General features: G+C 37.4%; 1 protein-coding gene and 1 pseudogene across 6 annotated transcripts in view; both read left to right on the top strand.

The window, feature by feature from the left end:
- CEP112 (centrosomal protein 112) overlaps window positions 1-27,345 on the top strand; it is a 556,849-nt gene that overhangs the window by 186,392 nt on the left and 343,112 nt on the right. For all 6 annotated transcript variants that reach the window (XM_030800677.1, XM_030800675.1, XM_030800674.1 and 3 more), the window contains one exon: window positions 1,020-1,099. In XM_030800677.1, coding sequence (XP_030656537.1) covers window positions 1,020-1,099 — 80 coding nt within the window. The remainder of the gene's footprint in view (window positions 1-1,019; window positions 1,100-27,345) is intronic.
- On the top strand, window positions 5,591-6,103 carry LOC101179501 (annotated as a pseudogene).

Below are 27,345 nucleotides of genomic sequence, written 5' to 3'. Positions count from 1 at the left end.
CCACCTCCCAGCTGGGCTCTGCATCCTCAGTTGCCATGTATGTGGAGCCATGGCTGCTGTTTCATTCCTTCCTTTTCGTCCAGCGGTACCAAAGTTTCCCTTTTACATTTTAAGATCCGTAAAATGTCCACATTGGCTATGTTTATCTGCATATGCATATGAAGAGCTTTTTGTGAAGACATTTTTTTTTTTTTTTTTGAGATGGAGTCTCACTCTGTTGCCCAGGCTGGAGTGCAGGGGTGCGATCTTGGCTCACTGCAACCTCCACCTCCCGGGTTCAAGCAGTTCTCCTGCCTCAGCCTCCTGAGTAGCTGGGATTACAGGCACGCACCACCATGCCCGGCTAATTTTTGTGTTTTTAGTACAGACAGGGTTTCATCATGTTGGTCAGGCTGGTCTCGAACTCCTGACCTTGTGATCCGCCTGCCTCAGCCTCCCAGGCGTGAGCCATCGTTCCCGGCCGAAGACAAATTTTCATTTAGCCCTTCTTATTGATGCTGCCATCTCATTTATTCAAATGATCCACATTTAGGAAAGAGGTAGGCATGGTGGGGGGAGAGGGGAGGGGTGGCAGTTTCCTTCCAGACTCAGTAAATGGTTATACAAATTATTCCCAGCAGTGGAAGAGAAGACCATTTCATCATAACCATTATGTGTTCAGGGAATATAGACACATTGTTCACTGTATTCTCTTGAATCTTGTAAGATTTCTTTTCTTTGATTAAAATATAATTTAAAAAATCTAAAGTATTCCTTTTTTTTATTTTCTTTTAACTTATGAATTTATTTTAAAAGAATTCACCTGCAGGTAGACTCAAGAAATTCACTTTGAACAGAAAATAGGTATTTGAGTATAGTATTGAAATCATTCTATGGTAGACCAAGTTTCTATCTTGAAATATCTAAATCTGATTTTATATTAAAAATGGATTTTTGATCACTGTTTCATTGTTTGTATGTCTCTTTGAAGTAAACTTTACTTGTCTTCCAATAAATTTTCCATGTTCTTGTCATGGCAGGCTCATGACTTGCAGAGTGAACTTGATAAAGGAAAAGAAGATACTCAAAAGAAAATTCATAAATTTGAGGAAGCTTTGAAGTGAGTAAAATTGTAATGCATTTGATTTAAAACTACCCTTTATTAAACTGTGAGCCAAATTAAGTAACTGGGACCTAAACACTATATTTTTATAAGAGCTTTGCTATGGATTCGTTTGTATCAGTTTTCCTTCACAAATCTCTATCTTCAGGATTTTATTACTAGCCAGTAAATTTTTTTAAAAAAAGAAAAATCAGTTCAGCTGTTTTTAAGTGATAGGAATGTAAAAAAATAGAACTTAGTGGTTTCAGATGCTCTCTCCCTCTTAAACGAAAACAGATTTTTTAAAAAATGAGATTTAGGTCTTAGGACATTTAGAAATTCCTCTGTAGATTTTGTTGAGCAGTTTGGGAAATGAAATGTTCCAGTTGTTATAATTGAAAATGGATTACTATACAGGCATTATTTAGGAAAGAGTTTGTCTTATGATATACTTAGTATTTTAGTGTTTTAGTGTACTTAGGCATACATTAAAATATTAGATTTTATTTGTCTTCTCCATTTATTTACTAAATTGATTGGACTCTCCTATTACTAGGTTTGACCTTGCAGTTTTTAGCTGAAAAAACATTGATTCATTTAGATAACTTAAAACATAAATTATTGTGAGGTGTGAACTCAATAAATATCGAGTTCCCATCATGTGTCAGCCAATGTTCAGCACATTCCCATAGAACCATATAGTCTAGTTGGAGAGATATTCAAGACATTTGGCAGTTTGTTACAGAATGATAAGAGTTTAATTGGAGGAAGGTCAATACGGTGACTGACCCAAGAAAGTGATTTAAGATTAAGCTTTCTTGAGCTCAAAAAAGTGATTTAAGATTAAGCTTTCTTGAGCTCAATATACCTAGCTAACTCCCAGAGAATCAGTAATTTTATTTCACTTGCTTCCCTAAACCTCCAGATAAGAATGACTTACAGAAAGGCCAAAAAGAATACCCAAGATCAAACACATTTAGTATCGAATTCTGCCTGGGAAGATTGCATAACCATTCCTTCTCTCTCACTTTGCTTGTTAATAAAATATATTGGCTCAGTTCCTGAATAGAACATTTTAATGTGATTTATAAACAATGGCATCACAAGACATCCATGTTTTTATCTACAGAGGGACTTATTTGTTTACCTTGTCAATATGCATTAGATGAAATCAGGAGAGAACAATAATATTCATTAGATATTAAGTCAAATAAATATTGAACAAAACTCGGGCAGTCTTGTTTTCTTTTTTTGAGATGGAGTCTCACTTTGTCACCCAGGCTGGAGTGCAGTGGTGCAATCTCGGCTCACTGCGACCTCTGCCTCTTGGGTTCAAGTGATTCTCCTGCCTCAGCCTCCTGAGTAGTTGGGATTACAGGCACACGCCACCATGCCCGGCTAATTTTTGTATTTATTTATGTTTTTTAGTAGAGACTGGGTTTCGCTATGTTGGTCAGGCTGGTCTTGAACTCCTGACCTCGTGATCTGCCCGCCTCGGCCTCCCAAAGTGCTGGTATTACAGGCGTGTGCCACCACACCTAGCCCACTCTTGCTTTTGTTAATGGATAGGATGCTCTCTATTCTTCATTAGTTCATTTTTTCTCTTTAAAATAATTAACTACTTTCTTCATGAAGATTTCTCCATGAACTTTATGAAATTTACCATAATTTTTCTCTCTTGTTCTACTTTGCCTTTGTTCTTTTTAAATTTCTTTATCCTTTCTTCATTGGTTTATTGATTTATATTTTATAGGTCTAAGGAAGGGATAATTTCTTTTAATCAGCGGTCCTCAAACTTTTTGGCACCAGGGACCAGTTTTATGGAAGAAAATTTTTCCATGGATAGGAGGTGGGTAGGGAATGGTTTTGGGATGAAACTGTTCCACCTCAGATCATCAGGCATTAGATTCTCATAAGGAGTGTGCAAGCTAAATCTCTTGCTGGCACAGTTCACAATAGGGTTCACGCTCCTGTGAGAATCTAATCTGACAGAAGGCGGAGCTCAGGTGGCAATGCTGGCTCGCCTAGGGCTCATCTTCTGCTGTGGCCTGGTTCCTAACAGGCCGTGGACCTGTATGGTGCCGGAGGTTTGGGACCTTGGCTTTAAATAGCAGTAAGACAACAAATATTTGTTTAGTACCTACAATGTTTACACATTGTAATATCATACTAAAGGAAATAAAAGGTTTAGAAGACAGCTCAAGATGTAATGATGTTCTTAATGATTTTCCAGTCCAGGTTAGGCATTTGAAGTACTTAAAATAACTAGGTATTAACTTGTTGACCATAACAGCAATTAAAGTTCAGAAAGATCCTTTCAGTGTGATATTAGGAGTTTATGTATATAACAATATAGTATCTTTTAGTGGTGCTGGTAGATAGTCAAAGAGCCCTGAAGTTTCTGCAGTTTTCTATATACAATATAATCATTTTCTGAGCCAAGTAACCCTCTTTAGGTACTTCAAAGGTCTTTGCCAAAATACTGAATTTTACTTGGAGTTAAAAGAAGATATTTTAGAATGTTAAATAAAATTCTTCTGTAGATTATTTATCCATCCTCCATATAGTTAATACCTTCATTTTGGCTAAATGTCTGGATGATCTTAACAGTACAGTACCCAGCATAGTAATAATAATGTAGTCTGAAAGTAAAAGAGTAAATTATTGTGAGGTCTAACTTCAAAGTAAACAGCACAAGTTGGCTGTTTTCCCAAAGGAGAATATTGTGACTGCTACTGCTTTTGAATCTAAGAATAGCATTAGATCTGGTTGGCCCAGAGACGGTTCCATTTTGCTACAAGACAGCTTTGTGATGTAGAAATTTGCCTTGACTATTAACAAAATTTTTTGTTTAAAAATACACAAAGATGGAAAATCTCAGTTTTAGAATGTAGTGTTATTCATCCATGTAGTTATTCTTTCTTTCATTCATTTAATAAGGGTTTATTTCTTCTGTGCATGTTGAATATATAGTAGAGAGGCTATCAGAGAAAACCAGGATATATAAATATGAATTTATGTACATATAAAAACATGATACATGCTGTATAAAGCAAAATACTTTAAAAAGCATAATAATAAGGTCATAATCAGTAATAATAAGGTAATAATCAGTAAGATGTACTAGTAATGGGAGGCATCTTAGAGAAGGAAAAGTCTTTAACTGAGTTGTGAAGGAAAAGTGGAGAATAAATTATCCTGGGAGTTTGGTCCCATCCTCTCCTGTCTGTCTAGAGATGCTAGCCTCTACTAGTTTTGTCTCTTTCTTTTCTATTTCCCAGCTCTCTTTCTTCACCTTGTTACATGACCAGATATATTCCTTCGATAGAATACCTTTCCTTTTCTCCTAATGACTTCTAAGTGTCAAGTTCTTTGATTCTCTCAGATTATAGAATTTTGTGACCATGTAGGGATAGTCTTGTGAATCGGGATGATGCATAATGTGTTTGAGATGTTAATGGAAAAGTTGAGTGGCTTTATTCTGACACAGTAATTGTATCAAAGACAAAAAGGCTGGGAATTTTTCTATGAGAGGATGATGTGCTTGATATTTATACTCTCTCCAAGCAATTGAAACTGTCAACTCATCTTTGGTTTAGAGCTCAAGTTGATGTTTCAGAACCTATCATTATTTAAGAAGGAGGATTGTAGTTAGCATTTTTCACTTTAAATGCTAACTCCTTAAAGCTAATTTGCCTATTGCTATTGTTTCTAAAAATGAAACTAGTTTAATGTTGTTGCCTTACTATTCTTTTCTATTTTTGTTCTACATATGTATTAAATACTTTTGCTTCCTATTTCGTTTTTTGCTGTAGAAAATAATTTTAATAACCTCCAGAAATGGAAAGTTATCTGAAGCTTTAATGGTATGAGTTGTACATGTTCATGTTTCATTTTTCAAAGATAAATAATTAAAGCATATGGGAAACTAAATAGACTCTAATGAAAGGAAAATGATGGTATAAAACCAAATAATTGTATTTTTGGAGGAGTTAAAATTCATAACAACAAATGTGGATAGTACAAATTTGGTTTATTCCTTTTTCAATATTCTTGTGTTATCAAATTTAATTTTTAAGTTTTTGGTGCTGTAAACATAATAAAGAATTATTTTGAGACAGTGTATAGTCTATTTTAAAGTTTTCAATTAAAACTTCCAAAACCATCTTTTTGATTAACTTTTTCAAACTCTGTTTTTACAATAAAGTACAAAAATGCCTTAACATATTTATTCTGATATTTTAAACTCTTTTTGCATTGTCATAAACATTCTAAATATTTTTAACCCTAACACTAATGTGGACAAGCTTTCTATTTTTCAGTTAGTATTAAATATATGTACAGTAGTAGTTCACTAGAATATGAAAAGAAACACAACCCACAGAATGGGAGAAAATATTTGCAAACTATGCATCTGACAAAGGTCTAATATCCAACATCTATAAGGAACTTAAACAAATTTACAATTAAGAAAATCCATTAAAAAGTGGGCAAAGGACATCAATAGACTTCAAAAGAAGACATACATGTGGTCAACCATCATATGAAAACAAGCTCACGCAGACCACACTGGTTTGCTGTCACCACTGCTACCATTGTGCCAGCCCTTCAGGTCTCCCCGAGGCCGGGTGACGCTCCAGAATGGGAGACAAGCCCATTTGGGAGCAGATTGGATCCAGCTTCAATCAACATTGCTACCAGTTATTTGATAACGATGGAACCCAACTAGGCACAATTTACATTGACGCATCATGCCTTATGTGGGAAGGACAACAGTTCCATGGAAAGCTGCCATTGTAGAGAAGTTGTCTAGCCTTCCGTTTCAGAAAATCCAGCACAGCATCACAGCACAGGACCATCAGCCCACGCCAGATAGCTGCATCATCAGCATGGTTGTGGACCAGCTTAAGACGTGAAGACCCCATCATGGAGTTCCACCAGATGTTCCTATTGAAGAACATCAACGATGCTTGGGTTTGCACCAATGACATGTTCAGGCTTGCCCTGCACAACTTCGGCTGACCTCCTCTCAGCCTGGCACGCTGTTTCCTCCTCCCTCCTCTTCCCAATACTATTCCCGCTCCTCCAGATGCTCCAAATATCATGCACAAATGAGCAGCGCTGCGGTGAGAGTGGGCGCAGTGCTCTGCTGCCACCGAGGTGCTATGAATGATGTTTGGACGCTAGACTAGTTGCATCTATGGGAGAAGTTTGTGTTGTACCAGCACATGCCTTGGAAAGACTTAAATAATGCAAAAGGTTGTCCTTTTTTTTTTTTTTTTTAAATCTACTGACAAGTTGCTCCTAGTAATCCAAAGAAGTGAAGGAGAAAGCAGCTGCCTCACCGCCCAGACATTGATTTGTTCAGATGTTTCAATGCCTCATAATACAATAAAACCACAAACATTTTCTTAACAGTTTAAAAAAAAAAAGCAAAAAAGTTCAACATCACTGATCATTAGAGAAATGCAAATCAAAACCACAATGAGATACCATCTTACATCAGTCAAAATGGTTATTACTAAAAAGGCAAAAAAATAACAGATGCCAGTGAGGTTGCAGAGAAAAAGGAACACTTATACACTGTTGGTGGGAGTGTAAATTAGTTGAGCCATTGGAAGACAGTGTGGCAGTTCCTCAAAGACCTAAAAACAGAAGTACCATTCGACCCAGCAATCCTATTACTGAGTATATACCCAAAGGAATAGAAAATCATGTTCTATTATAAAGACACATGCACATGTAAGTTGATTGCAGCAATATTAACAATAGCAAAGGCATAGAATCAACCTAAATGCCTATCAGTGATAGATTAGATAAAGAAAATGTGGTATATATACACCATGGAATACTATGCAGCCATAAAAAAGAAATGAGATCATGTCCTTTGCAGGAACATGACTGGAGCTGGAGGCCATTTTCCTTAACAAACTAATGCAGGAACAGAAAACCAAATACCGCGTGTTGTCACTCATAAGTGGGAGCTAAATGTTAAGAACACATGGACACATAGAAGGGAACAACACACACTGGGTCCTATGGCAGGATGGAGGATGGGAGGAAGGAGAGGATCAGGAAAAATAACTAACGGGTACTAGGCTTAATACCTGGGTGATGAAATAATCTGTACAACAAACCCCATGACACAAGTTTACCTATATAACAAATCTGCACATGTACCCCAGACTTAAAAGTTAAGTAAAAAAAAAAAAATGCTTTCATGATTATATCACTTAAATAATGAGTAAATATAGGAAAAATAATTTAGTAATTTCTGGCTGGGCGTGGTGGCTCACGCTTGTAATCCCAGCACTTTGGGAGGCCGAGGCGGGTGGATCACCAGGTCAGGAGATCGAGACCATCCTGGCTAACACGGTGAAACCCCGTCTCTACTAAAAATACAAAAAATTAGCCGGGCAGTGTGGCGGGCGCCTATAGTCCCAGCTGCTCGGGAGGCGGAGGCAGGAGAAGGGCGTGAACCCGGGAGGCAGAGCTTGCAGTGAGCTGAGATAGCGCCACTGCACTCCATCCTGGGCAACAGGGCGAGACTCCGTCTCAAAAAAAAAAAAAAGACTTCAGTAATTTCTATTGGAATTCATTTCAGCAAGTAAATATTTCCTGCATTTATAAAACACTGATACAGTGAAAGTATTACAAGAAATGATGAATAAAATATTTGTCTTTACTTCTAGAACAGACTTAAAATGACTTATAAACACATATTAACATGTAATTAAAATATAACAAATATGTAGAGAATGGTAGATATTATTGTACTAGATATAAAATATTTCTGTATTTAAATTCTAAATTTGCTTTGACTTGAACTCTTTTTGGTGGTTTTGGGAGTAGTTTGAATTTAGTGTGGATTAAGAGCATGGACTCTGGACTTGGTTGTCATCCATCCAACTTCTAGCTTAAATTACTAACTGTGTGACCTTAGGCATGATGCTTAATTTCCATGTGATTCAGGCTTTACATCTGTAACATGAGGATAATAATAAGATAATAAGGTGTTCCCTCTAAGATTATTGAGAGGCTTAGAAGAGTTAATATAAAGCATTTAGAGTTGTGTCTGTTATATGTATGTATTATTAATATTATTATTATAAGGGCTATATTATATATGTGTATTAGCTCTGTTTTCTTAGTTTCTCATTGCCTTATAAAATCATATAAACAGGTTTTCCAGAAGAAGTAATCTTTTCCTGACAGGAAAAGATTATTTCATCATCCAGGGTTTTTTTTCTTTTTAAAGAAAATAGCTTTATTGAGATACAATTCTCACACCATAAAAATAACTTGTTTTAAGTGCACAATATATGATTTTTAGTAAATTCACAGAGTTTTGTGTTTTGTAACCATCACCATAATTCAACTTTATAACATTTCCTTTTTTGGGGGACGAGGCCTTACTCTGTCACCCAGGCTGGAGTGCAGTGGTCTGATCTTGGCTCACTGCTACCTCGACCTCCCAAGCTCAAGCGATCCTCCCACCCCAGTTTCCTGAGGAGCTGGGACCACAGGCATGCGCCACCATGCCCAGCTAATTTTTTGTATTTTCGGTAGAGACGGGGTTTCACCATTTTGCCCAGGCTGGTCTCAAACTCCTGGGCTCAAGTGATCCATCCACCTCAGGCCTCTCAAAATACTGGGATTACAGGTGTGAGCCACCACCCCCAGCCCAATTTTAGAACATTTCTATCACCCCAAAAAGATCCCCCATGGCACCAAATTTTAAAATAAAATAATGATTTTTTTTTCTGACAAGGTCTTCAATAGTCATTTTGCAGAAAATACAGACTATTTCTTATTTTGACTTTCAATAAAAGCTGAAAGTTATTATATTAAGATGTGCTTTGGCATATTGTAGAGACCTAAGCTAAGGTAGCCTTAATATGTTGTTTCCTGGTTACTTTGCTCTCCAATATTTTAACTTTGATACAAGGGTGAATTTAGAAAAAAGATTGTGTGTGTGTTGGGGTGGGTGTTTAGGATGTGTGTATAAATGCATTGAAAGGGATCTGGACATTATATAAAAACATACATATATATGTATGTTTTATAGCTTATGACAATAATAAAGACAAAATAAACCAATAAAGTTTTAGAAGGAAGAATTATAATAAAACATTAATAGTAGTTAAATATTGTATGCTCACCCTAGTTGGGAAGCATATGAGGTTTTAAAAAATTTATGTTTTGCATGTATTTTTAATTAAACGTGTCTGAGGTTTCCTCGAGGTCCTGAAATGCTTTCAATTTGTCCCAAATCACTTAAGCCAGTAAGGGGTGGAGCAGAGTGTAAACCAAGTTTCTGGAAATAGCTAAAAGTCTATTTTGAGTTTTTGACTGAACAGCCTTCTGTGTATTTCATATAATAAATGGAGAGTTGTCAGGGATGAAACACTTTTTTTTTTTAAACAGGTGAGAGTTTTTCTCACCTGGAATGAAAGGGTACCCTACCACAGCCTGTTAAGAGAGGGTATTAGGAGGCTTATGGAATATAGAATACGAAAGAGAGCTTTTTAATAAGTGTACGATTAGGATTATTATTATTATTTTAGACGGAGTCTCACTCTCTTGCCCAGGCTGGAGTGCAGTGGCATAATCTCGGCTCACTGCAACCTTTGCCTCCCAGGTTCAAGCAATTCTTCTGCCTCAGCCTCCCAAGTAGCTGGGACTACAGGTGCATGCCACCATGCCCGCCTAATTTATTTTGTATTTTAGTAGAGACGAGGTTTCACTGTGTTGCCCAAACTGGTCGTGAACTCCTGAGCTCAGGCAAGCCACCCGTCTCCGCCTCCCAAAGTGCTGGGAATACAGCCATGGGCCACCGCGCCCATCTAGGATTTTTTAATGAAAAGAAAAAGTATTCTCCATGTAAGAGGCTTCAGGCTTTCTTCTTGTGTGAATTCGTGTGTAATACATAGATTCATCTTCTACTTTTAATTTATCAATCTTACTTTGTAAACTTGAATCTGATTTTAGCATACTTATTTTGATTCCTAAATATCCTAACATTTCAGGGTAAGTAAATCTCATGAATGAACTATAGTTTAGGGAGATTATCCTGGCAGGAATGAAAATATAAATTTAAGTAATGAGAAAGTGGAAGCAGGAAAATAACAAAGATGAAGCTATCATAATTGTCCATGTAAGAGACAGTGGACTCTGGGACAGTGGTGAGCCCGTGATGGAGAGAGAGGATGTTTGCAGCCACAGTGGATCAGACGTGCCAAGACAAGGAGCTTCTCTGGAACTCTCCAGTCTCGTCTGAGTACCTTTTCTTCATCGCAGTTAATAAACTTTGACAAATAATTTCTAAGAGATAGCTGATGAGAAGCTGCATTGTTTTATATTTTTGTTCCATATAGATATAGATTAAGTGGAAATCTGAAGTACAAATACTGATTTTAAAAATATTTTCTTTTAGATTCAGGGGGTGCATGTGCAGGTTTATTACATGGATATATTACATAATGGGGGGGTTGGGGCTTCTAGTGAAATACTGGATTTTTAAATACAGTTTCATGAATTATAAAGATACAAATATAATGATTTTAAAAACTTTGAAACACTGGAATTTAACTTACTGTATTATACACACACGCGCACGCGCACACACACATATTTTTCCCCATGGTGTAGGATTTGAGTCAAAACATGCCATGATGAAAAAATATTTAGGAATTGTATTAGGCCATTTTCATGCTGCTGATAAAGACATACCCAAGATTGGGTAATTATGAAGAAAAAGAGGTTTAATGGACTCACAGTTCCATGTGGCTGGGGAGGCCTCACAATCATGGTGGAAGGCGAAAGGCACTTCTTACATGGTGGCAGGCAAGAGAGAATGAGAGCCAAGTGAAAGGGGTTTCCCCTTATAAACCATCAGATCTCGTGAGACTTACTGCCACAACAACAGTATGGGGGAAACTGTACCCACGATTTAGTTATCTCCCACTGGGTCCCTCCTACAACACGTGGGAATTATGGGAGCTACAATTCAAGATGAGATTTGGGTGAGGATACAGTTGTTAGGGTAAAAATCAGACATTTTTTAAAAGAGAAATTTCAATACAACTTCAGAGATAAATTGTTTTTAGCTGTTTCTGTTTATTGTATTGCCTAATAAATGCCCAGAATGCACTGAGGACTGAATAAGCCCACTGAGGGAAGTGCTGGATGGGTCGTGGAACAAGAGCACTTGTCCTGGGTAACTTTTTCATGCCCTAACTGGAGACATATCAGGGACCAGAGATGGAGCAGCAGATTTTGAACTGTACTTGAACCTCAGTCAAGGGAGCTGCTATCTGGAGAACATCTAGGTGTACCCTCTTCTATTTTCCCACCTATATCAAAGATGTCTATTTGAACAGAATCCAGTTTTGCCTTTTCTTTTTTTGAAATGATCACTTCTGTATTTCATTCTCCTTTGTCCAACATTTTGTGAAGTTTTAATCTTTGAAGATAAATTTACCCACTTCCTTGTCTCCAAGGAAGGAAGAACAAAAACAATCAAGGCCAGGTTAGAATTCCGAGAGGAATGGAGAATAAAACTTGCCTCCCCACCCCGCCCCACTCCAAGAACTCTTCAGCCTTTCCATTTTCTTTTAATCCCTGACAACACGGGACTCTGATGATCAGGCTCCTTGCTGAATTCAACTTGAAACCCGAAGGCAAGGGAGCCCTTCGGGTTTGATGGAGATCAAAGAGACTCACCTCTTTGGCACAGAACTGGGTGGAAAAGGGTAATGAGTATGCCGAAGGGGCACATGAAAGATGTTTAGTTCAGGGGTTGATGGTGGAGCCCTTAGAGGCAGCATTCTCACTTGTGATTAGGCCAGTGGCACCAGAGAGAGAAAGAGAACCGAAAGTGGCCCCACAGCAGGCAGGGATTCAAATGAACTGCCCCAAATGGTCACTTAGTATTGTAATCACTTGACAGGGAGTGTTGAAATTGGAATGTTCTTTTCCTTTCAAGGAAGTGCCATGAGTGTGTTCTTTTTTACATGTTTGGCTCTCCATGTGTTTCCTATTTTCCCCCACATCCTATTCTCCTAGAACTATTTTGCTGTATATTGTGGACAAAATTCCTAGTAGAAGTTAAATGAGGGCTGTGTGCAATGGCTCATGTCTGAAATCCCAGCACTTTGGAAGGCCAAGGCAGGAAGATTGCTTGAGGCCGTCTAAGTTGGAAACCAACCTAGGCAGTGTAGCAAGACCCCATTTCTAAAAACAACAACAACAATATTAGTTGGCTGGGTGGCACATACTTATAGTCCTAGCTACTGAGGAGGCTGAGGCAGGAGAATTGCTTGAGCTCAGGAGTTGGAGACTGCAGTGAGCTATGACCACGCCACCATACTCCAGCTTGGGTAAGAGAGCAAGACCCTGTCTCAATAACAACAAAAAGAAGCCAAATGATGTTTTGAGGTACCATAGATTGAGAGGTAAACCACATATGCGGTCAATTCAATGAAAGCCTAACTATGCAAGGGAAAAAGTGCATGGTGACGTTTCTGGACTTGCACTAATCCTGTTCTTTGATATCTTACTGTCATGCCCAGATTAGGATGTTTATTTCATCTCAGATTATGGGTTTTAGAAAACACCCTAGCCACAAGCCCTATTGGCCATGAATTGGAGATGTCTTCTGCTCATATGTATCGGATATTGACATATAACACCCCTTTTCTGACTCCATGTAGTTTTTTTTCCTATGAACTGAAGTTTATTGAGGGGACTCATCCTGCAGTCTCCTGGTTTTTGTAACTTTTTATTGAAGTATAACATACATACCAAAAAGCACACAAACTGAACACACCCATGTAAGCAGCTCCTAGATCAAGAAGCTGAATATTAACAGCATTGCAGAAGCCTCCCTCCCGAGCCCCTAACCGTCACTGCCCCACCTTCAAGAGCAGCCACTATTTTGACTTTTTAATCTATTTTTGAACTGCACATAAATAGAGTCGTATAGAATGCAGTTTTTTGTGCCTGGCCTCTTTTGCTCAATATTTAGGTTTGTGAGATTCATTTATATTGTTGTGTATCATTGTAGTTTTTACATGCTCATTTGTTGAATAGTGTTTCAATATGCCGCCATATATTTATCCATTCTACTGTCAATATTCATTTGGGCTGTTTTTGGCTTGGGGATATTATTAATAGTGCTGCAATGAACATTGTTATATGTTTCTTTTGGTAACTAAATATACACACTTCTGCTGGGTATATATCTTCATCATGCTTTTATGTTTTGTTAAGAATACACATATTATACCCAAAGGAATGTAAATCATTCTATTGCAAAGATACATGCATACGTATGTTCATTGCAGCACCATTCACAGTAGCAAAGACATGGAATCAACCCAAATTTTCATCAATGATAGACTGGATAGTATACACCATGGAATACTATGCAGCCATAAAAAGCAATGAGATCATGTCATTTGCAAGGACATGGATGGAGCTGGAAGCCATTATCCTCAGCAAACTAATGCAGGAACAGCAAACCAAACACCACATGTTCTCACTTGTAAGTGGGAACTGAACAATGAGATCACATGGACACAGGGAGAGGAAAAACACACACTGGGCCCTGTTAGAGGGTGAGGTGGGGGAGGAAGAGCATTAGGAAAAATAGCTAATGCATGCTGGGCTTAATACCTAGGTGATGGGTTGATAGGTGCAGCAAATCACCATGGCACACATTTACATATGTAACTAACCTGCACATCCTGCACTTGTACCCTCGAACTTAAAATTAAAAATAACAAAAAAGAATACACATACGTGGGAAGAATTAAGCCTTCCAGTTTACCCAGGAGCTTGAATTTTGAATTTTGGTAGACAGGGAGAGCTAGGTTAAATTGGTCTTGTATGGGATTTTAAAGTATAACTGAATAGTAGAAATCTGAATTTAGTTTTAAGATTGCCAAAGTGAGGAATTGTGACTTGATCATTTTGTTTGTAAGGTTGGTGAAAAATATCTCAAGGAATTAATAGTGATATTTAAAATGGAGAAAAAATTGAATTAAGGAGACATCTAGAAATAGCCTAAAAGAAAGCCTGCAAACTTGAATAGTAAACATAAAGATTTCTGTACCTAATAAGTAAGCGAAAGCATCTTTGTAGGGTCTCCTTGATAAGAAATTTCATTCTGTTTAGAAAACAAATTTGAACTTTCAAAAAGTATTCTTGAAAGATTCATTCTAAATACTATTCTACCACAACATAAAAGTAACCTGTAACTTATGATACTTAATAAAGAAGATATGGTGCTGTTTTTAACTGATGCATATCTATTTAAAGATTAAGTTTGTAACTTTTGAATATATTTTTTCTATTGCTACTATTACTAAAATTAGGAACACATTCAATTTATAATGTATTATTCAACCAAAATATGTCAGATTTTCATATCTGAGTATAACGTTACCTCTCACAACATAGATACTGTATAGAGTTGGGGAGCAAGAGGGAAATATTTGACATGTATGAAATCAACTTTGATTCCACTTAACTAGAATTCAATGAGTTATATCAAAGTTCGATTAAAAGTAACCAGAAATTGCTGAATTATATTATAGTTAAATTATTTAAAAAGTTTATTCTTTGTCGTGGCCGCTCAAGTTCTAGGGTAATTCAAAAGATAATTATTTTGTATACCATTGTAATAGAAGGTTGTGATAAAATGAACCTATCCAGAGTTCTGAAACCAGGACATCTCAGAGCCCGATGCCCAAGTTGTATTATCTGGGTATTGCTGTTGGTTATTCAGGGACCAGGGGCTCTTTAGTTAGCACGTGATGAATCCTGCCAAATCTCCACTGTGACAGGGCAGCACTGAGTTCAATGTGAAGTTCCCCAGTCGCTGCTGTCCTCCTCTCCCAAGTACACAGATTTCTCCATGCCAGATGGCCACTGCCCAGGGCTTGGGAGAGCTGATACAGGCATTCCCTTGGCCTTTCTGGCTGGTGTCTCAGTAGGTTGTATGCCCCTCTAGTCCACTGGCTCTGAGCCCAGCTCAGCACTGGGATTTCCCTAGGAATTGCAGTCCTTATGGCCTAGACTGCCCTTCAAGTTCACTTAAGGTCCCAGAGCACTGCAGCTTGTGGTAGCAAGCCTTGCTAGAACTCAAGTTCTGACCTTTGGGATGAGCGATTCACCTCTGGGCATGGGCCAGTCCAGGTGCTCTCTGTGCAGGCAGATGTCAGCTGACTACAGCCTGGTTCTCTTTTCCACCATGACAGTGCAGCACTAAGTTCAATGCAAAGCCTCACAGTCTCTGTGCTTTCCTTCTCCTAAGAGCACAGATGCTATCTGGCTGGTGGATGGGGGAGGAGTGGCATCAGCAATTCAAGACTTTTTCCAACTACTTTAAAGTTCATATGGAAGCAAAAAAGAGCCCGCATTGCCAAGTCAATCCTAAGCCAAAAGAACAAAGCTGGAGGCATCATGCTACCTGACTTCAAACTATACTACAAGGCTACAGTAACCAAAACAGCATGGTACTGGTACCAAAACAGAGATATAGACCAATGGAACAGAACAGAGCCCTCAGAAATAATGCTGCATATCTACAACCATCTGATCTTTGACAAACCTGACAAAAATACAAGCAATGGGGAAAGGATTCCCTATTTAATAAATGGTCCTGGGAAAACTGGCTAGCCATATGTAGAAAGCTGAAACTGGATCCCTTCCTTACACCTTATACAAAAATTAATTCAAGATGGATTAAAGACTTAAATGTTAGAACTAAAACCATAAAAACCCTAGAAGAAACCCTAGGCAATACCATTCAGGACATAGGCATGGGCAAGGACTTCATGTCTAAAACACAAAAAGCAATGGCAGTAAAAGCCAAAATTGACAAATGAGATCGAATTAAACTAAAGAGCTTCTGCACAGCAAAAGAACCTACCATCAGAGTGAACAGGCAACCTACAGAATGGGAGAAAATTTTTGCAATCTACTCATCTGACAAAGGGCTAATATCCAGAATCTTCAATGAACTCAAACAAATTTACAAGAAAAAACCCCATCAAAAAGTGGGCAAAGGATATGAACAGACCCTTCTCAAAAGAAGACATTTATGCAGCCAAAAGACACATGAAAAAATGCTCATCATCACTGGCCATCAGAGAAATGCAAATCAAAACCACAATGAGATAGCATCTCACACCAGGTAGAATGGTGATCATTAAAAGTCGGGAAACAACAGGTGCTGGAGAGGATGTGGAGAAATAGGAACACTTTTACACTGTTGGTGGGACTGTAAACTAGTTCAACCATTGTGGAAGTCAGTGTGGCGATTCCTCAGGGATCTAGAACTAGAAATACCATTTGACCCAGCCATCCCATTACTGGGTATATGCCCAAAGGATTATAAATCATACTGCTATAAAGACACATGCACACATATGTTTATTGTGGCACTATTCACAATAGCAAAGACTTGGAACCAAGCCAAATGTCCAACAATGATAGACTGGATTAAGAAAATGTGGAATACTATGCAGCCATAAAAAATGATATGAGTTCATGTCCTTTGTAGGGACATGGATGAAGCTGGAAACCGTCATTCTCAGCAAACTATCACAAGGTCAAAAAACCAAACACTGCATGTTCTCACTCATAGGTGGGAATTGAACAATGAGAACACATGGACACAGGAAGGGGAACATCACATACCGGGGCCTGTTGTGGGGTGGGGGTAGTGGGGAGGCATAGCATTTGGAGATATACCTGATGTTAAATGATGAGTTACTGCTTGCAGCACACCAACATGGCACATGTATACATATGTAACTAACCTGCACGTTGTGCACACCTACCTTAAAACTTAGACGTATAATAAAAAAAAAAGACTGTTTTTCCTGCCCTCTTTGATGTATCTTTCAGCCATATGAAATTAAAAGTAGATACTGTGATTGCTCACCTGAGTTTTGGTTCCTGTGATGGTGCTTTTTGTACATAGTTGTTAAAATTTGGTGTTTCTGTTGAGGGGAAGAATCACTTAAGCTTCTATTTGGCCGTCTTGCTCTACCCTACACTCTATGCCTTTTTATTGGAGAATTGAATTCCTTAACATTCAATGTTTTTATTGATCAGTAAGGACTTACTATTATTATTTTGTTGTTTGTGTTCTGGTTGTTTGGTAACTTCTCTTTCCCTTTCTTCCTTTATGGTTACATGATTTTCTTTGGTGGTATGTTTTAATTAATTGCTTTTTATTTTTAGTAAATCTATTATAGGTTTTTGCATTGTGGTTACTATGAGGCTCACAAAAAGCATTTTATAGCTATAACAAGTTATTTTAAAGAGATGAAAATTTATCTTAGATCTCAAAGTATAGAAACAAAAAATGAAAATACTTATATACTTTATCTCTCCACATTTAGACTTTATGTTGTCTCAATTACACATCTTTATATTGCGCGTCTCTTAACAGGTTCCTGTAGGTAGTATTGTTTTTTATAGGTTTGTCTTTTTGGCTTCATACTGGAGTTATGAGTGAATTGCACAGCACAGTTAACAGTATTAGACTATTCTGGGTTTGTTCATATACTTAATTTTACCAGTGGGTTTCATACCTTCAAATGTTTTCTTTTTGCCCATTAGTATTTTTTTCTTTCTAATGGAAAAACTCCCTTTAGCATTTGTTTTAAGATGGTTCTGGTGTTGGTGAATTCTCTCAGCTTTTGTTTGTCAGGGAAAGACTTTATTTCCCCTTCATATTTGAAGGATAGTTTTGCTGTATATAGTATTTTTGTATGACAGTTCTTTTTTTTTTTCTTTCAGAACTTTGAAACTGTCATCCTGCTCCCTCCTGGGCTGTATGGTTTTCCCTGAGAGGTCTATTCCCAAATGAATTGGAGCTTCTTTATATTATTTGCTTCTTTTCTCTTGCTCCTTTTAGGATTCTGTCTTTGTCCTTGGCCTTTGAGTGGTCGATGTTTATATGCCTTGGGATAGTCTTATTTGGGTCAAATCTGTTTGGTGTTTTCGTCTTTTCTTTTCTTTTCTTTTTTTTTTTTGAGATGGAGTCTCACTCTGTCGCCCAGGCTGCAGTGCAGTGGTGCAATCTTGGCTCACTGCAAGCTCTGCCTCCTGGGTTCACGCCATTCTCCTGCCTCAGCCTCCCAACTACCTGGGACTACAGGTGCCCACCACCACACCTGGCTAATTTTTTATTTTTTTGTATTTTTAGTAGCGACAGGGTTTCACCATGTGTCAGCCAGGATGGTCTCGATCTCCCGACCTCATGATCTGCCTGCCTTGGCGTCCCAAAGTGCCGGGATTACAGGTGTGAGCCACCACGTCTGGCCCTGTTTGGTGCTTTCTTACCTTCTTGAACCTGGACATTTATCTCTTTCTTAAGTTTTGGGAAGTTTTCTTTTATTATTTCTGTGAATAAGCTTTCTACCTCTCACTGTCAACTCCCTCTTGGACACCAATAATTCTTAGATTTTGTCTTCTAATATAATTTTCTGTATCTTGTAGGAGATCTTTTTTTCTCATTCTTTTTTCTCCTCTCAATGTGTGTTTTCAAATTGCCAGTCATCAAGCTCACAAGTTCTTTCAATGCTTGATCCATTCTGCTATTGAGAGTCTCAAATGAATTTTTCAGATCAGCAAATGTATTTTTCAACTCTAAGATTTGTTTGATCTTTTAAAAATTGTTTTAATTTCTTTGTTAGATTTCTCTGATAAATTTATGAATTACTTTTCTGTGTTATCTTGGAGATCACTGAGTTTTCTTAAAAATGCTATATTGAATTCTTGGTCAGAGAGTACACATATCACCATTTCACACTAGTCAGTTGCTGGTTCCTTGCTCTGTCTCTTTGAGGAGTTCATGGTTTGTTGTTTGCTGTTGTTTCTTGAGGATGTTCATCTGTGTCTTTGCATTGAAGGATTAGTTATTTATTCAGTTTTCCTTGCCTGACTTGTTTTTTATTGGATATGTTTGCTTTAGTGATTCATTATAATTGATTTGTTGATTTCTTTCTTTCTTATCTCGCTAGATCACTGCCTCCTTTTTGTCACTAGATGGCACCTTAAACCCAGGTTTTGCTTGGTTCTAGTAAACAATCAGAGTGTCACCTGTCCTGAATATGGGACGTCCTAAGTGGGATATCCTAGTAGTGTGGGAAGGCGAGTTAGGAGTTTGTGGCTAGGGGACCTGTGCTGTTGAACAGTCACTCTGATTTGGTGTCTTTTTTGGCCAAGTTACAGAACAGAGTTTCCAGGACTGAGAATGATAGACTCACCTCTCCCTTTGTCTCTGGCTATCCTCAGGAATATTTCTCCCTTCAGGAACTCACAATCTTTCCTGTGGCTTAAGGCAGAGACAGGTCTTCTACCAGGGAACCCAAGATGTTGGAGAAGCTGGTTGTCCACCTTGATCTTTTTCTAGTGTAGAAACTCTGGGTTGAGGGGAAATTTTCTGTATGCCTGGGCAGATTGGAGGGGAGGGACATTGTATATATGGAAGTGTGGTTCTCCTACTCTCGGCTCAGAGGTTTTTTTTACTTCTCTGTGGTCCTGGGAACTGCCTCATTCTCATATTTGAGTTCTGTGATATTGCTGGTGATAATCTCAGTGCTGTATGTTTGTTTTTGGTTTTCTGTGTAGGAGAGTGAAGCCAGCTTCTATGCCACCATTTTGAAACCAGAAATCTGAATCAGATGTAATTCTCTTTTTTTCTGTTTGTGCTAGGATACAGTAAGACATCAGCATTTTAAATTTTCCCTTAAAAAGTGTAAGCTTAGTGAGTTTATTTCCAATATTGTTTTCCTTTTTTTAGCATTTATTTTCCGTTTTCGCTTTTGTAGCTCTTTTATCATTCTTTCATATTTCTAGTTTCTCATCTTTTCATGTGTTGTTTTTGTCCTCTAAGTATATGGGATGGTTTACAACACCACTGATTTGCATTTTTGCTCTTTGCCACTTCCATTATGAATTTTTATTGTGCTCTGCATTTTTGCTTCTTTCTATTTTTCATCGTAATCATACCCCCTTTTAAATATTATTCTGTTCTCTTTTTGTCTTAGCTAATTTTTAGGATTTTACCTTCTATTTCATAGAGATGGTCTTCTTTAAGATTCCTTATACTTTTTTGATATTTTCTTCTGGATATTATATGAGATTATTTTTATGGTATATTTTTATTCTGTGTTTATAGGATGTTGTTCTTTTCCCCTGATTCTACAATAGCTTTTAGTCTCCAACTGGTATTTTTTTCTCATTACTCAATAATGAATAAGGGAGATTTTGTACAGTCTTGGTGTTTCATTTATTTAACAAACACTTGTTGAGCTCTCACTGTACACTTTTGTAGGGACTTTCTGACATTAGTCTACTGTGTATTTTGGGTATGGATTGTCTTGTGTCTTCTCCATGTCAACTTGTATAATGGTCATATTCTCTTGAAGATTTTCAGGTGGATAAAAACATTGGTCAGCTGCCAATGAAGTTCCAAGTTTCTAGGATTATTTTACCTGTAGAAACTCTGCTTTACTGGTGATATATCTTTTTATAACTTATACGTCTTTGATTTTTTGAATGAAATAATGAATTGTATAGTACTCAGTATGTTTTGAACTCAGATTTTTTTCCCTCTTTTTGTGTCCAGGTGTATTCCTTTAGCTGTCGAGATGATGGCTCCCTACATATAGTACGCCAACATCATTTGTACTTTACTTTAATCCGATGTGTTTTGGGAGTTGCTGGCTCTGAATGGTTGTGTGTAAAACACTAGTAGATGTTAGAAAAATGTACCGCCATGGAAGGAAAAGGCATTATCATAGAAGAATCACACATAGTAAATATTTTGATTTTTTCAACACAGAATCTTTGACATGAGGGAGGTAGAATGTGTCTTCCTATATAATTTTTCTTAGGTTCTGTTTCCTGATGCTAATTTACATTTGCTTTCAGGTAGATCTGTATAGATACATTTTTAATTAGTCTATTTCCATGTACTTTATAGTTGTTGGAGATTCTGCCCAGGTTCTTTCACTGTGTTTTCTGTTTATCTGAGTTATTACTGTTACTGCGATGTTTTATTTTTTTCCCCCTTTCTCTTTCTAGGTATTTTAGTGAGCACTTGGGGGAGACTATTGGAGAGATGTTAGCCAGTTATCATTTTATCTATGAAACCTAGAGCTATTCTTCTTTTGATTTTTTGATAGAATTCTTTTTGAAATGTGGTCTATTACTTCAATTCTCTTTACAGTTGCATAATGAACAAGTTTAGGATAAGTCAGCATCATCACTTTTGGAATAAATTATCGTGATTTGCTGTAGATTCAATTATAGATCAGTTTATAGGCCTAAAATCTAAATGCACACTGACCTTTCCATTACTTTGAAACTTGATTTCTTAAAAAAAAAAAAAACAAAAAGCCCTTGATCTCACCTTGTTTTGTGGTCTTATGCCTCATCTTCAAGAGGATGGAGTGAGGCATGCAGAGCTGTATGACCTCCTGAGCAGTGGAACACGGTTAGCTTTCTACAAAATTAATAAGTGAATCAAAGGCTGACTCATGATCTCCCAAGTGGTTTTTCTTTTACTCCAGAAAAATAATCATTTTCCCTGTTGTCATGAATGGTTCTTTTATTTTTCACACCATTGAATATATGCTTTATTAATATAGTAGACCATAGACAACTTCTTTTGAAGCTTTTATCCCTTAAAAAATTATTCCTGGCACCATTTGTTCATGGAGTGTATAGTAAAGCCTTAGCCATCACTTTTAGACTGATAGGTGGTCCTCCTCTACCTCTCCTGTCATCCACCACTGGTTAGATGTAAAAGTGATACTACTTCTATTCTTGAGATTCCAGGCCAAAATATTGTTTCTGGTTTCATTAGTGTTCTTTTAAACTCTTGCCTTCTTGTATTTTGTTAATTTATAGGGTGTTTTCTTTGTACCAATCCTTCCACCAGTTGTTTGCTTCCTCTTACAATTATTGCATCTTCCTCCATTTTGAAGTCTAATTCAGGGCCCTCTTGGTATCTCTTAACTACATTGGTCCTTTCAACACTTAGACATGAGTAAGTATCCATCTTAAAACTTTTTTCTTAATCTCACTCCAACCCCTTCAACTGTGGCTTCTCTCTCCTTCTTTGCTTTTATATTCAGGTTTCTTTAAGGAGTTATTTTACTCATTGCCTCAGATTTCTCATCATCTACCTTCAAGCCAATGCAGTTTGGGTTATTCCCTGATGTTACCAAAACTTCTCCTCCCAGGGATACCAGTGACCTCCAATCTGGATTTTGTTCCGTCTTTCTTCCTTAGGACATTTTCTTCTTCATTTTCTGTGGCACACATTCTTTTGGTTTTCGTCATCCCACTTGGTCTTTTTTGCATGTTCATCCTACTCTTGTCTTACTCTAGATTATTTCATGAGACAATCCAGTTCGAAAGTTTAGCTTCAGTAACTATCATTCTGTGCCATCCTTACAGCAATGATATACAAATGTGTATCTTGGCCTTGGGCTATTTGCTTAATTTTCTTTATGGCACTTATTAATATATGATATTTTAATATTTTTATGTTCCAATTTTAAAATTCTACTTTAAAATTTGTGTTAGGCAGAGTTCCAGGATTGTGTATATAAGCCATTCCTTTCTTTCGTAATATTCTCCTGTAGCTTACTCGTATCTTTGCTGCTTTTGTGCTTTTTTTCTTGTCTGTTTTGTTGGTCTTCTGTTCAGGTTCAGGCTTTCCAGTAGATGTTATAAATTCCTGGGCTGCAGGTTGAGTCATCTGCATATATATTTAGTTTGGCCTGTGCAATGTTTTGAAAATTTTCAATTAGTTGCCAACATTATAAAATCAGAAGATTTCACATAAATTTTAGATTTCTAGTTTCTTTTGAACTATGTGCGATCTGGCACCACTGACCCCTGCCTTGTCAAGGCAACAAGTGGAACTGATTGGTTATATTAGAAGTCACAACTGCCTTTAAAGTATCACTGTCATAGAGATGACATTTTATGTTCTCTGTGCAACCAAATTAGAAATCAATAATAAGCAGCCAGTTTTAAAAAAAACCCTTGGATTTAAGTTTGGAAATGTAAAATTGTATTTTTAAATAAGTTAGGGTTAAAAAGAAAATCACAATAAAATTGTCAAATATTTAAAACTGAAAGATAATGACAGCATTACTCATTAAATGTTGTAGAGTATCTCTAAATTGGTATCTAGACTGAAATAAGCTAAGCCTTAACCTCAAAACACTAGATAAAAAGCAACAAAGTAAATGTGAAAAATATAGTAAAACTAAGAGCAGAGATCAGTGAAATCAGAAACACAATGTAGAGAGATAACAAAACCAATTTAATAAAATAAGTGAACAAATTAAACAGGTGTCTGTTAGACGGGTCAGAAAAGACTGTGTTAGTCTCCATTTTCTCTGATTCCTTTATATCATTTTGCATTGATATAAAGGAATACCTGAAGCTGGGTGATTTATAAAGAAAAGAGGTTTATAGTTCTGCAGACTGTACAAGAAGCTTGGTGCCGACATCTGCTTCTTGTAGGACCTCAGGAAGCTTTTACTCATGGTTAGAAGGTGAAGGGGGAGTAGGTATGTCACAGAGCAAGAGACCGAGCAGGAGGGAGAGGAAGGGTTGCCACACTCTTTTAAACAACTATCTCTGGCATGAACCAATGGAGTGAGAACTCACTCATCACCAAGGGAATGGCACCAAGACACTCATGAGGGAGTCACTCCCATGAGCCAACACCTCCCACTAGGCTCTACCTCCAACACTGGGGGGTCACATTTCAACATGATATTTGGAGGGGACACATATCCCAACTATATCAAAGACTAAAAGGCAAAAATTAAACAACATTAAAGGAATATAATTACATGGCGGGCATGCGGTCTTTGGTTCACTCTCCTCATTTTTGTTAGTTGGCCCCTGTAGGCATTTGAATTTGGACTCCTGCTCCACAGTTACAGTTACATTTATTTTTAAATTGAAGTAAAATTTACATAACATAAAATTGACATTTTAGAGTAAGCAATTCAGTGGCATTTAGTACGTTCACGGTGTTGTGCAACTACTACCTCTATTTAGTTCCAGATCACTTTCATAATCACAAATAAAATCCTATACTTATTAGGCAGTGGATTCCCATTCCCCGCCTTCTCTCAGATCCTCCTAACCACCATTCTGCTTTCTGTCTCTAGGGATTTATCTTTCCTGGATATGTCATAGAAATGGAATCATACAATATGTGACCTTTTGTGTCCGGAGCTACTTTCACTTAGTGTAATGTTTTCTAGGTTCATCTACAGTGCAGCAAATATCATCACTTCATTCCTTTTGATGGCTGAATTATATTCCATTGTGTATATATACCATAGTTGGTTTATCTACTCAACTGTTGATGGCCATTTGGGTTGTTGCTACCTTTTGGCTATTGTGAATAGTGCTGCTATGAATATTTATGTGGAATTACTTGCTTGAGTACCTATTTTCAATTATTTGTGTATCTACCCAGGAGTGGAATTGCTGGGACAGCTTACTGTTTGTATACTTGGCTTTCAATATTGGTCTCCAAAATAATACTCTGGCAGTTGGCACACACATTTCCCTTTTACCCTAATTGGAACTGCGGCTATCACCCACAAAAGGAGAAGAGCCATTGAAAATTATTTAAAGGGTTTCCAGGCACTTGATAAAAATATGTTTTTCTAGTGGGCTAGTCTGTTCAAGAATTCAAACCATCAGTTGAAATGTTGTCTGATAATCATAGAATTATAACTAAGAGAATTGGGTGTTCTTAAATGCTGTTTTCTATCTAGTTAGGATAAGCAGTTAAGTTGGGCAAGTTGCCCTTCTCTACTTCGGGGATATTTTGCCTGTATGTCTTATGCCAGCTATCATAAAGCACATTTTTCTCTGCTAATCAGTACCAAAGGCACTCTTGACCAATTTTTACCTTCCATATCCATCCATGTATAATTATTATCATAAAAAAAGCATATAATTGGATTGTTTGTAACACAAAGGATAAATGCTTGAGGTGATGGATACCCCATTTCCTCTGATGTGATTATTACACATATTAGGCCTGTATTAAAATATTCCTTATACTTCATAAATATATATGCCTACTATGTACTCACAAAAATTGAAAAGAAAAATATTTAAAAATATATAGTAAATAAAAACATCATTATCTTATACCCAGAAAGTTACAATAAATTCTTAGGTTGTTATACTTGCTGGCCATTTTTACTATATCAATATTGCCATCTTTTCCTGTAGCAGCTCATTTACGTATTTATTTTAAATTTTTTTGTATATTTGCAAATCCAAAAAATAGTGCCAATCACAATGATAACTGAAGTTTTACAACCAAAACATGATTGAAGGCCAAGGTGGATGGATCACTTGAGGTCAGGAGTTCGAGACCAGCCTGGCCAATATGGCGAAACCCCGTCTCTACGAAAAATACAAAAATTAGCTGGGCATGATGGCGCATGCCTGTAATCCCAGCTAGTTGGGAGGCTGAGGCAGGAGAATCACTTGAACCTGGGTGGTGGAGGCTGCAATGAGCTGAGACTGTGCCACTGCATTCCAGCCTGGGCGACAGAACGAGACTCCATTTCAAAAACAAAAAAACCAAAAAAACAAAAACCACGATTGAGAAAAGATCAGCCATACTGAAACAATACTTCTTTAACCTCAATTAGGTTCACATTGGACTTAAGCCTGTGTGTTAAATTTTAAAGGAAGAAAGCAAAATTAAATAGTGCTCTGAAATATAGGAAAAACATCTTCCATGTTGGTGACTTCTCATAGATATGTTGGCTCTTAGCTATCGAATATGCTGGTTTCTTCATAGAGACTCAGAAAATAAGTTTCATAAGTAATAAATTTCCATAAGTTAACTGTTAATCTGGTACTAATTTTAGTAGTAGATCTCTTCCTAATGGTGTTCCCAAGTTATATCCTGAACACCTGAACATCTACCCTATAGATTTATTCTTCCATATAGTAAAATTACCCAGGAAGTTAGAAGATCATGAACTAATATGTAGAGATGGAGAGTGCAAGGGTGTATGTGAAGAAACCTAAGAAGATGGCTGGGTGCGGTGGCTCACGCCTGTAATCCCAGCACTTTGGGAGGCTGAGACGGGCTGATCACCTGAGGTCAGGAATTCGAGACCAGCCTGGTCAACATGGAGAAACCCCTCTCCATGTTCTACTAAAGACATTTCTTTAGTAGAAACGTCATTACTAAAAACATAAAAATTATCTGGGCGTGGTGGCCAGCACCTGTAATTCCAGCTACTTGGGAGGCTGAAGCGGGAGAATCGCTTGAACCTGGGAGGTGGAGGTTGCAGTGAGTGGAGATTGTGCCGCTGCACTCCAGCCTGGGTGACAGAGTGAGACTCTGTCCCCCTCAAAAAAAAAAAAAAAAAAAAAAAAAACTGAGAAGATGAGCCAGCTGGAACAGAAAGCGCAGGGCCTGATGGTACACTTTGAGGGAGACCTTACATTCCCCCAAATGGTGAATGGTTGAAGAATTGGTAACAGAGTATATGATCAAAGTGACATTGGAGAAAGGCTTACTTTCCTGAATATTTCTTGCCAATAAGCTAAGTTTTGAAGGAAGGGACAGAAAATAAACTGGTGGAGGAGAGAGAAGGAATAACATGTTCCAAGGGCATGATTCCTTCCAACCAGAAGGAATAACATGTTCCAAGGGCATGATTCTGATGACATATTAATGTCCAAGCATGAGGTTAGAGGTACAGCAAACAGACCTGATTTTCTGGAGGAAAGATTTTGTCAGATTATAATAAACAATAGATAAATAAATGTCAAACATTTCTATCCTTCAAAAACTTGTGTTTATTTCCTCACTGAATTTCCTTTATTCCTTCCTAAATCATAGTCCCTGAAGTTTGATGTCATGAATTTTAACAATGGTCTTTTAAAACTGGTTACTGTTAAAGCCTGAATCCTCAAGTTTTTTATTACTTGATATAAAATTTATTCATTTTAGTTGTAGAATACACAAATGTCGAGGGACTTTGAAGAAACAGTAATTTGAACCATATATCTCTATTCTTAGTGAAAAATGAAAACACCCCAACAGAGTTTTATGTGGAGTAAACTAGGTCTGGAAATGGTCTGTATCGAGAGACCTAATGGCCTTTTGATGTCTGATTCTTTGATTTGGCTTTTTCTTTTTTAAAGGGGTGTTA

The sequence above is a fragment of the Nomascus leucogenys genome, chromosome 19, assembly GCF_006542625.1.
Source record: "Nomascus leucogenys isolate Asia chromosome 19, Asia_NLE_v1, whole genome shotgun sequence".
Lineage (NCBI taxonomy): Eukaryota > Metazoa > Chordata > Mammalia > Primates > Hylobatidae > Nomascus > Nomascus leucogenys.
This window is presented reverse-complemented; position numbering and strand designations above follow the sequence as displayed.